This window comes from Falco cherrug, chromosome Z, assembly GCF_023634085.1.
Source record: "Falco cherrug isolate bFalChe1 chromosome Z, bFalChe1.pri, whole genome shotgun sequence".
Lineage (NCBI taxonomy): Eukaryota > Metazoa > Chordata > Aves > Falconiformes > Falconidae > Falco > Falco cherrug.
In genome coordinates this window covers 31,447,276-31,461,314 of record NC_073720.1, presented here as the reverse complement: position 1 = coordinate 31,461,314, position 14,039 = coordinate 31,447,276, and the positions used below count along the sequence as shown (strand labels likewise).

At 34.2% G+C, this 14,039-nt stretch overlaps 1 protein-coding gene across 5 annotated transcripts in view; it reads right to left on the bottom strand.

Moving 5' to 3' along the window:
* Positions 1 to 14,039, bottom strand: part of KDM4C (lysine demethylase 4C) — a 298,051-nt gene that overhangs the window by 246,448 nt on the left and 37,564 nt on the right. For all 5 annotated transcript variants that reach the window (XM_055698674.1, XM_055698675.1, XM_055698676.1 and 2 more), the window contains exon 5: positions 12,802 to 12,995. In XM_055698674.1, the coding sequence (XP_055554649.1) occupies positions 12,802 to 12,995 (194 nt within the window). The remainder of the gene's footprint in view (positions 1 to 12,801; positions 12,996 to 14,039) is intronic.

Sequence of the window (14,039 nt, the reverse complement as noted above, 5' to 3'; positions counted from 1 at the left end):
AAAACTGAAATTTCACTCCACTTGTACTTCAAAAGTGTTTGTGCCTCTTCTCCACTGTGTATTACACATACATCAGTGTATACAAAGTAATCTAAACTATAGGTTTGCATCTTTCACAGACCAGTGGAGACAAATGCTATGTACAGCATTCTATACTGTGCCGCATGTCATTAAATACACAACTCCATAAAGTAAAACATGAACAGACAGCATTTATATCTAATGAAACCTTCAAAACTAGAGACCTTGCTTTACACCTGTCTCTAACTGGACTGCTATTCTTCATAAAGAGTTACTCTTCCAACAGCACGTGTTACTACAGTTTTTTGATAAGCTGCAGCCACATCCTTCCATTTGTACATGTAAATATGTAAGTACTTATCACTATTATAAAAATGCAAAACAGGACAATGAGATCTCTCTTGGAAAGTTAAAATGGGACTCAGTTTAGCTGGGCTATAGCTGTTTATTTAGCTATAATAAAATTCCCAAGCAATAATTCATTCAACGCAAGCTAGTGCTTTTCATCATTGTCTTCATCTGGGGTCTGTGGTAACTTCTACTCCTCAATTTCTTTCCACTGTTGCCACTGCTCTTTCCTCACAGCTAAGAAAAGGACAAAGGAAAGGAGACCATCTTTAGACTATCAGACATGAGAAGCCCCAAAGTTGATCTCCAGGCCCTTCAGGGTTCAATCCTACCACAATGTCTTAGAAAACTGAGCTTTTTTTAACACATACGCACTTGCCTTGGCTATCAGTCAAATAACAGTGACACGAGTCTTAGTTGTGTAAGATCCCTGCACTACTGGTACAGAACACAAAACATAAACTCCCAAACTCAGGTCACTAGGAGAAAAAAGCATTCACTCTTAGTCTCAATAGTTAGCTCATATGAGAACTTCAGCAGTGTTAAAAGCTTTTGGAAAAATATTTTTCATCATCTTGTGTCCAGCTTCCTTTTGGCTACATTATCAAACAGCCACTAACGTTTGTTTTACTTCCCACACTTTAAGGTCAGCCTTCTTAAAAAGAAAAATGTAATGGTCATTAAATGCTAAATCACTAAAAGGCAAAGAGAATGTTTCTCAGATAACAAGCAAAGAAATGGACAAAAAAAGAAGAGATAAAACGGGAAATGTTGATGCTAACTACATTTTAATTTTGTTAGTTCAGGAAGACATAGTAATTATGAAAAGAGAGACAAAAGCTGAAAAGTCAGTGTTCATTGCTAGTCATACTACAAAGACAGAAAAATTTATAGTACATATACTTCTCAAGTATTGTTCAAAAATATCTTCTGAAATACATAATTAATTGCCCTGATAGTGGCAACAAGATAACTACAAATAAGTAATAAACATTAAATCTAAGCCATTAACTTTGTTTATGAAGACAATATATATGTTTTCAAGATTAATCCTACCACAGAATTTCTTAGTGTACTTCAAATAAGATAATAACTCCTCTGCCTCTTTTTTTTTTTTTAATTATAAATAGAATCTCAGTCTTGGACAATAACATTCACCATTTCTTCGTGAACTAGTGACAATGCAGGTTCCTGGTTCTACCTATAATCTTCAAAACCCCAGCAGAGGCAATAACAGACAGTAGTCTGTCTAACAGCAATTATCACTCAGTCCTGTCTTTAGCTCAGAAAACATGGTTGGTGACAATTAGGACAGCTGACTTCATGAAATGAAAAAACAATGTTCTGGGAACTTAGCTGAAAATATCAATTCACAAACTGCTTATTTTTAGTAAATATTTTCATTACTATTTGATTTGATTTTATACTGAGACGCAAAACCTAAATACCCTTTGAGTTACTTTTACCTTTACAGTTTCTGTTCTATGAGAATGAATTTATTTTTTCAACAACTGCTAGTTCATTACAGTAAAATACAAGTTTCACCTTGCATGGCAAAGAAAGAGAATCCAGTAACAGGAAAAAATAAAATATGGATTTTATTCAAGTTTAATTAGGAATGTTCGGATGTTGCACAGAGATGCAGCCATATAATAACATGGTTTAAAAAATGCTTCCTCTCCTTTCATTTTCCTTTAAGCCCAAACTGGAATCTTTAGTACAACTCTACTTGAAGTTATTAACAAAAAGCATGTGGACCACAGATGAAAGTGCTTAACTCAAAAGAAAACACAGAACAAAATTACAGGGTTCAGAAGGAGAAATAACTAATAAACATTTCAGAAGACATAAGGCAAAGTAATATTGTACCTCCACAGAAGTATCAACTATTTCTAATTTCCTTTTGAGAGATTGTTGCAGAAACATTAGACAAAACAAAATAATTCTACTGTATAAAAAGTGCTTATGGATCACTGGACTAAAAACACTTCTATGAACTGTCAACAAGTATTTTGAAATCATGCCAGGGCATGATTTCTTGTACATTTCTAACCCTTTCCCTGGTTACAGTATGATATAACCATTTGATTCTTTTGATAATGACTGTAGGCCATGAAAAACAAACCACTTAAAGCTCCTGCATATTCAAAAAGCAAACTAAGAAGGTTTAATTTCTATACAGATATCAAAATGAGACTGGAGGAGAGGAGGAAAAAGTTCCAAAATGAATTTTGATCAGAAATACCGTTATATTAATGTAATGCCAGGGTAGAATACAGGACAGCAGCCAAGTTGAAAAGCTAGGCTTTATTTTTATTTTCTTATTCAATCATCTTTGCCTCTTTCCCATATCTGCATACTGCAACTGTTAAAAAGTCAAGCTTTCCAGTCTTAATTTGGAAAAGCTCATTTTAGCTCAGCTACTGGTAAAAACATTGTATATAACTTGGGATTACATGTTTGTAATAGTGCTCCTGGGCCTGTCTGTGACATTATCATGCATAAAAATTTCAAAATCCCCCTCTTTTTAGATCTGCCTACTGGCTAGATTTGACAGTTCTCCAACACACTTGCTCTAACACTATTACGAAGCATCTAGTTTCATCCATCTACAGTATGCAGAACCTCAGGGCTTAATTCAGGCTTCTGAAATACTTCCTAGAATGAGCAGCCCAGAAGTTAAGCATGGTATCATAGCTCATTACTTTAAGGCTCTTTGCTAAGCCAAGTTTTCATAAAACAGATTTCCTATTTATCTATAGTTGCTTGTCAATTTATAATAATGAACATATTATTTAAGCAATTCTAGCACTGCTTCACGATCAGAAGCAATTCACCACATAGATTGATTAGCTGTAACTTCTACAAGGTCAGGAATAAAATAAATAAATAAATAAAATTGAGATATGAGAATTTTTACAGTAGAAGCTACCAAAGCTTCTTACAAAGATCGGACTGAAACAAAACACTTTCAGCCCACAGCTACTAAGTCCTTCAAGAATAATGCAACAAGTATCTGTACGTTTTTAATCATAAAACCCCTGTAAGAGCAAGGAAGAAATGATCAACTGTATTTTTGCTCCATTCTGAAATGTCCTCCTGGGCCTTCTCAAGAAAAATGTCCAAGTAGTGAGAAAATATATCACAAACCAATCAGAATTTCTGTAATAACTCCACAGAAGTAGCAAATCATCTGAACTATAATGTCAGTAAAATTAAATAAATGCAATTGTATGCAATTAAAATGTTTTCACATTATTAAGAATGTTGATTAGTATTAATTACTGAAAATCATTGCTATTTATATTAATAAGTATATTATAAATATTAATACATTAATTGAATCCATACTTTCATAATTTAGCATTGAAGCTTCTCTTTTTGTAACCTTAAGTTAAAAAACTACTATCTTGTTTTTAAAATACTGATATAAGAATATTTACTTTAGAAAAATTAACTGCAGCATAACATTAAGTATTACAGTTGTGTTTTATGAAACAAAATTTTACATAGAACTTTTGAAAGCATCCTTCATAATCTACTATTGCAGCTAAAAATAAATACAGTGATCCTATTTTTCATCTGCATCTGAATTAGGTCTTCCATTTCTCTTTATTCCACTGTACAGACTTGGTGTGTACTTACGATTCTCTCTATTTCACCTTTAATTAACCACAGAAACATGACTGTAGTTTGGCCATGACTAATATCCACTTAGCATTAAGTACTGTTTAAATAAACTTCAATAAATAAATAAATCAGACTTCAGCCAAGATTCTTAATAATGCATTTTTCAGCAGCACTGCTTCAGAATTTCAAATTTTTTCAGCAAGACCTACACAAACTATCAAAACTAAGTGTTCTTCAACCATCAGCATCCACCATAAATCTAGAAAAAGCTGCTATCACCAAGCTTTTTCCAACATGAAAATCAAGACATATTCAAGTTGGAAATTAAATCAAACTACTCACTCAGGGAAACTGCATTAGAAAGAGGAAAAAGGACAATTTGTCTTCATTGGCTGCAAAGAATGCCAAAAATCCTAAGTACCTGCAACGTGCTCTGTGAATTGAATAGCTGTAATTGTATGACAGCCAAGGACATCCCACCAGAATGAGTCACATGCTTTTAGTTTAGTCTGTGTGTTTCCACAGAAGGTGAATTTTGCTTTCATAGCAAGAAAAGCAGTGGAGCTAAATGATAATAATAGATACATGAATATAAAGATCTCAGAATTCTTTTTCTTTTTCCAAGGACCTCATATCATCGCTCCCAAGATGGAAAATGCAAGCTGTAATAGCATCACAGAATGATGACTATGTGGTGACAAGTCCCTAGTTTCCAAGAATAGAAAATAAAACCTGTATTTTTCCTTATTAAGAAAAAAACACTAAGGTTAACTAGTAAAATAGATTTCCTGTAAGTCAGTACAAAATTCTATGGGTCAGCACAAAATTATATGAACTGTCAGTCATATTCTGATTTTCACAGCTGACCTGCCTTGCATTCCTCTAATGTTCAGGACAAACACCCCACCCCACCCCCCCCCCCCGAAAAAAAAAAAAAAGCAAAATCAACCCAAACAACAACAACAAAAAAAAAAGCAAAGGGGGGGGCAGGCGGCGGGGTGAAGTTCAACAGATGGGGTCTCTTGACCTCGAAAGCATTTCAGGTTATTAATACATGTAATAACCTTCAAAATTTTAATAAAATGAAAATAAATGTCCATCTATGAATGAACATAAAAACACAGTCATTGAGCTTGCACAGTAAAATGTATTAAAGACAAAAAAACTATACAATTATAACACAATTTTACTGGAACAATCAATACGAATATAAAAATTTAGTCAGATTTCTTAAATCTGGTCTTTCTGTCTATGTCTCAGGAAGTAATTATGCAAATCTGCACCACATGAATAACATTTTTCTAGTCATCATTGCAAAGAAGTTGCATTTTTTACTACAGAAACTTTACTACAGTAGCTCTGCTTAGCTCTCCTGAAACTACAAAGCTGAAATATGAAGTAGTCTGTTCCTTCCATCACTAAAAGCATCAAAACCCACAGATCAGCAGACAAGGTAGTTCAGGAGATTGTTCATTAGCTTTTGAAAACTTCCTTCTCTAACCTATACACTTCAGTTAGAAAATAAATGGCCACATATATTGTAGACTTACAGCTTATGCAAAATAAACAGTATTTAGGTATTCCAGTACCTAAATGGCTGATAGCAAATATAACAGTGCAAAACCCAGTGAAAAAATAACAACCCAAAAACCTCTGGTCAAAGAGAAGAATGTAGCTTCTTCTTGACCTTCAAAGTGAGAGCTGAAAGTTATTTATCAGGCTGATCTTGTTGCTGCACTTGAATGGAGGAAGGTAAGGTCCTCTTTTTCTCTAATTCTATATTTTCAAGAGCTTTATATTTCTCAGAATACAGATTAAGAAAACTGTACCTCATAGCTAAAAACATGTAAGTAGACACAAACTAGAAAGAACTAGGAGCACAAATGGTTGCAAATGAATTGCAACTTTACCCAAAGGTTTGGGAGTCTTAAAAAATTAATTCAGTATTGGTTTTCAAGTCAACCTATATATTAGAAAAGTAACTTGGAGCACCATCTTCTTTAACATTCAATATCACAGAACGATAGAAAAGTTTAGGCTGGAAGGGACCTGAACGTCATCTAGCCCAGCCTCCTGGTCAACATATGGCTAACTTCAAAGACAGAACAGTTTGTGCAGGCAACATACAGTTAAACTTTGAAAATTTCCAAAGATTAAGACTCAGCAGCCTCCCTAATTAACCTGTTACAACATCACTGTGAATTACTTTTTCCTTCTATCGAACTGAAATGCTCCTTTTTGCAAGTTGTGATTATTGCTACCTTTCCTTTGTTATGTCAGTGCATCACTGAGAAGAGTTTGGCTCCATTTTCTCTACAATCTCCCTTACCACAGATTACAACCCCAGAACATACAACTTTTACAGAAAAATTCCTAAGGCATCTACAAACAAGTACAAGTCAGCTCACAAGACATTTGTTTGTGCAAACACTTAATGATTTGCCCCTAAGGACTGCAGAAAACCTCTCCCCTTACTTGGTCTATAGGCTTCTTAATATTTCACATAAGAGTCCTCTTAGGATAATCCATACCGTAAGAACAGAAAAGTGAATTTCCAGATTAAAAACAAAAAGCTCTGACAATCCAGAAAAGTTTAGCAGTTCTCATGATAGTATTCCACATGGCTGGAAAAAACCCACAGATAACATTTTCAAAGATGCTAGACATTTGGGCTATAAAGAAATGAATTATTTAAATAAGCATGAAGCTTCTTCAAGGAAAACCTTTACAGATACTTCACTGACCAACCCCATTAAGGGCATCAGCAGAAGGGAAAAAAATATATCTATATAGGTATATATCAGAAGCACTGTTACAATACATGCATTCACATTATCCACAGTTAGTAATGAGGGAGCCAAGAGAAAAATACTCAAGTTCCAATATCTATCAATACTCTAAACAAGGAACACAAGTGTATAGTTTTGGTTTCTTGAGTGGGCTTTTTTGAGAATATAAAGAATTAAATTCATTCTATCCCATAGCCTATCTTGCAGAATAGAAGTCCATCTTGACTGGCAGTTACCATCATCAATAAATGAATGTAAAGTGTAACAGAAAATTTCAAATATATTTAAACATTAAAGTAGTATTCTCTTTTCTGCCTTTCTGGTGACTTCACAGACCCTACGCTTCATTTTACAAACCGCATCTTTCAAATCCAAGAAGTAGGTTGGATTGTTGTGTCACTTGTATTGCTTTTTGTGCAACTGGGTAATTGGTTACTCAGTACTGCAGAAATTTCTAAGTGTAGGCAGTACATAAATCTGAATCCACTTAATTTTAACACATGCATAGTATCATGACAACTACAGATGGAAGAAAAACTGGTGATCCTTGTCAGGTGCTCAGTTAAGTGGTATGTTTTACGAGTGGGGCAACTTTTACAACAGTATTATTCAAAGTACGAACATAAAAACACATCAAAGAAGAAGAATCATTGCTTTATGATACAAAACCTACCCACCCAAGCAAGATGGTCATCAGACAAGCAGCCTCTTGTATTCACCCAAATATTCTCATCTCGCTGACAAGAAACAGAATGCGAAATATTGTGTTCCATTTTCCCGTAGCCAGGTACATGTACAGGTAATGGATAACACCATCAGCTGCAAGCTAATTCTGTGTGATGCTAAATACTTAACCTAACTACTTCTCCCAAAGCCTATGTTATATATTGACAGAGGAACAACAGCTGAGTATTTTTCCTGCTAATTACTATTTTAAAAATTCCAAAGCTACAAACTCATAAAATGTTGTTACAAGTAAACTTACAGATTTTTCTCAATGAACTTAATTCACTGCCTTCACAGCTGGTAACATTTGTAACCTCCACACTATATTAAAATAATGCTGTCTATCTAGTTCCAGACAAAGGGCTCAGAATCTCATGCCATTTTCTATAAGGAACACTAATTTTCTCTGCTGTCTAGGTCATTAATATTTATTATATATAAACATGATAAATACAGTTTAAAAATATGAACAAGTTGAAATCTCATAAACTTAATTTAGGAAGTTAATACATTTGCTGTTTTGACATGGGAAATTTCAAAGTCTGTTACCACTTAAAAAATTTCCCAACTTAACCTAACAACTTCAAGGAAGAAAATCCTCTTCCACGGGGGGGGGGGGGGGGGGGGGGGGGGGGGGGGGCGGAGGAGACATCTCTCCTTTTCTTCTGAAGTTCATAAAGTTCTCCCACTTTATGGAGACCATTCAAACTACCAAATGATTGCTTCGTTTCAAGCACAATGATAATCCTTTCAGACTACTGACAAACCAATGTACTGCTTGATTATAGGTACCTTTTTACAATCAGAATCCCTATTTTCATTAGTCATTGATGTGACCCCTAATATTCTTATTTCTGTCTTCTCTGATAATTAGCAGAAGGAAGTCTTGCTAATCCTTTTCTAATTTGAGCATAAATGTGCTCCTCTCATGGAAGTTTTATAATTACTCCCATTTTTCAAACTAAAAGTTTGCACTTCACTGTAATTTTCTACATCTCTTATTTTTCTTAGACATAGAATATAACTAGGAAACATGTCAGAACAGTTCTGTCAGTGGTATGCATAACTTGTGCAAAGGTAGCAAGACTCTTCCATTCATGCTGAACTCCATATCACTTGGCCAGATTTTGACCAGTCTTCGTAAACTGCTGATCACACTGAAACTCCTATTAATGTAACCTGGAGAGCCTGTCAGGACCCAGACAAGTCTCTCAACCCATTTACTTTATTGCAATATTTGTTCTTAATTTGCACAATGTCAGCATCAGTCTCTTTTCCCTTCTGTACCTTTATTGTCTGCAATTTTGCCTAACACCAGGATCAGAACACCACGCATTTTTATCCCACCATACACATAACCCCATTTTCTCTGCTACCAGGATTCAAAATTTGAAAACCTTCACATGAATGAGAACATGAATCCTGTTTTAAAGATTTCCACAATCCCTACCATGTAAGTACCTATTTTCCCTCATTTTTCCACTTCATAAAGGAAGATGAACAGCTATTGGTACTCATTCTATGTTGCCAAATCCATAAAAACAGTTTCTAACCATGCCAATCAACAGCTACCACTGAAGTTGCTCATGGCAAAAATTTTAGGCAATCTAGAGATCAAATTTCTCACTATCCTATATCCACTGAACTCATGAAAAGAATTCCTGAACCTAAATCACCTGCTTTATTTTTTAATTTCACCACAGATCCATTTTACCCTACACTGCTTCGAACCCAAATAAACTGCTGGGTCCAATCTCTCTCCTAATCCATCTAATTTTGCCTAAGCATTCTCTCTTTTAATAATCTGGTCTTTTTTTCTTGACATTATCACAAAGACAGAACAATCTTCTCTTTCTGTAATATATTCCTCTTCATTTTATGACTGACCAACCCTGAAAGGTATTTTGTTATTTATGAAACACATTACTAAACAGGAGAGGCTTTTTTACCATAATGTATGGTTACTTGTCATTACCAGTCTTCAGAAGAAGACTGGAAGCAAAGACCAGATGGAATCTCACAGAAAACATCACAAATTGATAGGTAAATTATGTTTGTATTACACTGCAAGTTTACACTGTGCCCCTCTCAACAGAAAGTAAAAAACGATTCTTTGTGCAGAAAAGAATTCAGACCTCCACCATCAGATATAAAAGGTGACCAAAATAAGCACAATTTTTTAAAAAAATTACTTTCTGAAGTAAAATATTACATATGTTCTCCACATATCTTTACTCTTGTTCTCTAAATTCTTTTTAAAAAGCATAAATGAGCTAAATTATTATTGTGTTTGAAATAGTCACATTGCCACAAAAATAATTACTTTGGGCCTGCTTAGTAAACACTTTCACATATTCATTATTAATATTTTTCAAGATGATTTACATCATTTTAGCACTTGCAAGATTTCCTATCAACACCACTGTTATATACAAGTTGGATAAACTCCACAAAGACTAAGTACCGCTTGCAAATACTTAGTAAACCCAGAATCATTTTCCAAATCTAAACATCGGGGGGGGGGGGGGGGGGGGGGGGGGGGATATTTATGAATTTAAAATGTAAATTGAAGCATTATCAGTATTTTACCCATAGATCTATTGACAAAAACCTCTCTTATGCTAAGCATTAATTCTGAAGAGCAGTTTGATACTTCAATATGCCAAAATTCCTGAAATTACTACACAAAACAAAAAAAGTTATCTTTAGTCAGGGCCTACACCCCTGAATATACAATGAAGTGTATCAAGAATAAACTGAATTTATTAAGTAAATCACCAATCACACCCATGGGCCTTCTCGGTAGTAAGACTTTTTTTCTAAGAAACTGTGATGTAAAATGAGGTACCATCTTCCAAATGTTTTTCCCCTCAGAAAAAATGCAAAGAAAAAGTTGCAAGTAATTTTAATAGACTCTGTTCCTCTTTCCAGCAAATCTTTCATTGCCATATTCCCCTCTCTTCTCCCCTCATAGTGCTCTGTTCCAGAGCTTCTAAGTTTTCTTAATTCCTTTTTCTCCTTCAAATTATATCCTCTCTTTAGCAATTTCTTTCAAGCAACTTAACTACGAAGCAAACATATGTATAATACTAATATATACACACAGAAACACAGAAACAGCCATAGTTCTGATTTTGCAACTCATTGCCAGACACACTTCTTCCCTGCGTTTCGTATGAGGCAGTCAATGGTGGAATCAGTATATATAACTATAAATTTCTTTGCGTACCTCTTGGAAGTCAAACTGCACAGGTTGTAAGAAAAAATGAAAGTTAATCTATGCCTAAATACGGGCAAAAGCTTCAGATTCCATAAAGACTGCCACTGCAGTCAGATTTAGCTGCTGCCTACACATTCCCATCACAGCTCTCAGCTGGAAGTGGTTGTCTTCTCACAATTCAGAGAAAACGTGCTGTCTAACATGCTTATTAATAAAGTAGTTTTCAGCTTTCCACAAGACCAGTGTGGCTGTCTTGAAGAACAACATATATACCCAGTAAAATTAAAAAGCATGTATTACTAATGTACGTGCCAGGGTATTTGGTTTCACCTAAGGAAGCACTTGTCAACTCAGATCAAATTTTTTAAGAGCAGACAAGATCTTTACTGTCTGTATCATAAGATTCAACTCATCCACCACTTTTTTGAAGAAAATATTATGTGAGTATCACACTAACATAAGGTACATTTTACTGATACAGGAATAGCATTAGCATAAATTATTGCAGCATTTCCCCAGTAAAAGCACATGTGTAACAACAGATTAATCTTTAACTGTCTTTCCTTCAGCTTTTTTTTAGCATGACATTTCTTAAAAACATGGGTCAATGAGATCCAGAAAATGAAGTCATATCCACTGTTATTTCTTAAAAAGCGTTTAATTATTTTGTGCATTTGAAAGTGTAATTAAGTATCTGTAAAATAGAAGAGCATGTATTGTATTATCAACTCATACATCCTTCAAAAAATTTAAAAAAGTTTGCTTAGCCTCTATCAGTTGTGCCTTAGGACTCCAAGGTTTAAGGGAATGTCTCTACCACTTAAAATTTTACAATATGCAGTGTGGTTTTCTTTAAATAGCACTTCTAAAATTCCTAAGAACCCAAAATAATTTTTATGTAATCATTGTTTTGGTTAAGTTTGTCTTATCATCTTAGAATATTTTGGAATTACCTACCTTTACATCCATCTTTAACAAAGATATTGTTTTTACTGGTGAGAAGACATTGATAGTATGTCTAATTCTATCAAAGCAGCAATTTAAATATATAGATATAATTCATCAATTCAAAATATAGTCTTTGTTACTATAATAAGTGGTGTTCATGTTCTCTGTCTAAATGCAAGAGATCCACTATAGAAGAAAAGAAGGTAAATTAAAAGCAATGCCCTAAAAACCAGAAGCTGAGCAAATTACCACCTTCTTAGTTTAAATACATGATGTTGCACAGGTCTTTGCAACATGAGTATAAAAATAACCAATAAAGTTTTATGGAACTACCCCCTACAAAATTTTTCATTTAAGTTTGGGTTACTAGAAACAGCCAAAACAGGACTAAGCATCACATATCTTTTATCCATCTTTGTAATGATTTTATGTTCTCTTCACAGGTATTTCAAAAAACCTAAGATTTTATGATCAAAAGGAAAACATTTTTTCTCATGTGCTTTAACATACACATATGCAACAATCTATACATACAACATTAAATCTACTTGTCTCTCTAATGAAGGTTGTTCAATCAAAAATCTAAGAATATAGATAAAGGCTAGCAGAAGCTTCATATTTAGGAAGTACCTTTAACACCGATTCTTACCTCCTACTAGGCCTACTGACTTATCAGTAGAAAATATGTCTGACTTTAAAAAGCAATTAAATGTACGTATAATACAAAACATGTTAGACAGTCCCAAAGGACAACTGAACCAAAGAAACAGATTCCAAAGAGGCCTTACAGAAGTTCCCTCAAATAGTCTTGGGGTTCTCAACTCACTAAACTTCTCATATTGAATCACTGCAAACTTTTTCTGTTGAACTCAAACAAGCCTTAGATACTTAATAATATTTTCCTTTAAAACAAAGTAATTCATTACTGCAGTGTTCTTTACATCACAAATCCCACATATTCCATAGCATTCTCAGCTTCAAAAAAAACCAAAAACAACAGAACTGCTATCTGAGCCTTCCAGTAAAGCTTATCTGCAAAGCAACTGTACCCCACCTGTTTGGTTTAGTCAGCTGAAAAACAAATAAATGAAATCATCTTTCATAAAAATTTATACTTGCCATGACTTTGGCTCCCCAAAATGGACATAATTAATACTGTAGAGATCCATGTCTTCAGTGTGCCATGCAAACGTTGTTTTCCACATGCCAAAATATAGATATGGCGTATTTACACCCTCAATAGAAATTCCACAGTCTTCTTCTACAACATCCAATATTGTATTAAGATGGGCAATATTCCATTCCTCAATACCCTGAAAAAGATACATAATAAATGTGTTAATAAATTTATAAAGTAATGCATTTTTATATAATAGTCTCTGTCAAAAGATACACACCTAATCTAACCCTTCAAAAGACTGTACATTAATACAAATTTGTAAGACCTGTAGGAGACTGTTGAAGTTACCTAAAGAAAAATTCTCTTGACCTTAGTAAGTCTGAGATCCGGTTCGAAGTCTGAGACGTTCAAAGTAGAGAACATACGTTCGTATCTGCTTAACACTTAATACATCAAATCTATCATGGATTGAAACACCATACACAACAGAAATCATAGCTACAGACAAAGCCTTTGATGAACTGATAGCTGGAAGCCACCAAGTTTCACTGGCCCCATCTATGCTTTTTATTTACTTACATTACTTACATTACTTACAAAGTAATAATAGCATAAAAAATTATTAAAAAATTTAAGTTACATCCATAAATTTACCATTTCTCAGAAAAGTATAAACACTAAAACCAATACAGTACTTCAGCAGCATTTGTAACCATAATGATGTACTGCAGAAGAAATATAAATCTATTGATTCCATGGGATTTCAGCCATTTCCTTATATTATTGCCTATAAAATTTGTATATTAAAAGCCATTCGGAAAGCCATTCATGTAGTTTTTGTTGTATTTCAGATTCACCCACGAAATACAATTCTAATTTCAGGTAATACAGCATGTAAAAAGTCAATAGAACCAAGAACAAAGCTACAAAACTGAAGAGAAACAGATTAGACTTCATTATAACAGCAATTATTAGCACCTCCAGGGAAGACATTAGCTGGTACTCAAGCAGTCAGAAAAACAAAAAATATAATCAGAAGTATTAAAAGCTCAATTCAGGCAACTGTCTTTATAAGGAACACAGCCCCTCAACATGCCCTTAACCATGACCCGTTCCACATCCTCCATCAATAAACTCTGCACAGTTCTGGTAATCTTACTTAAATTTAGGGAATAAATTGATGGCAGACTGCAGTCCTGATGCAGTCAATTTAATGCCAAGAAACATGTTGACATTG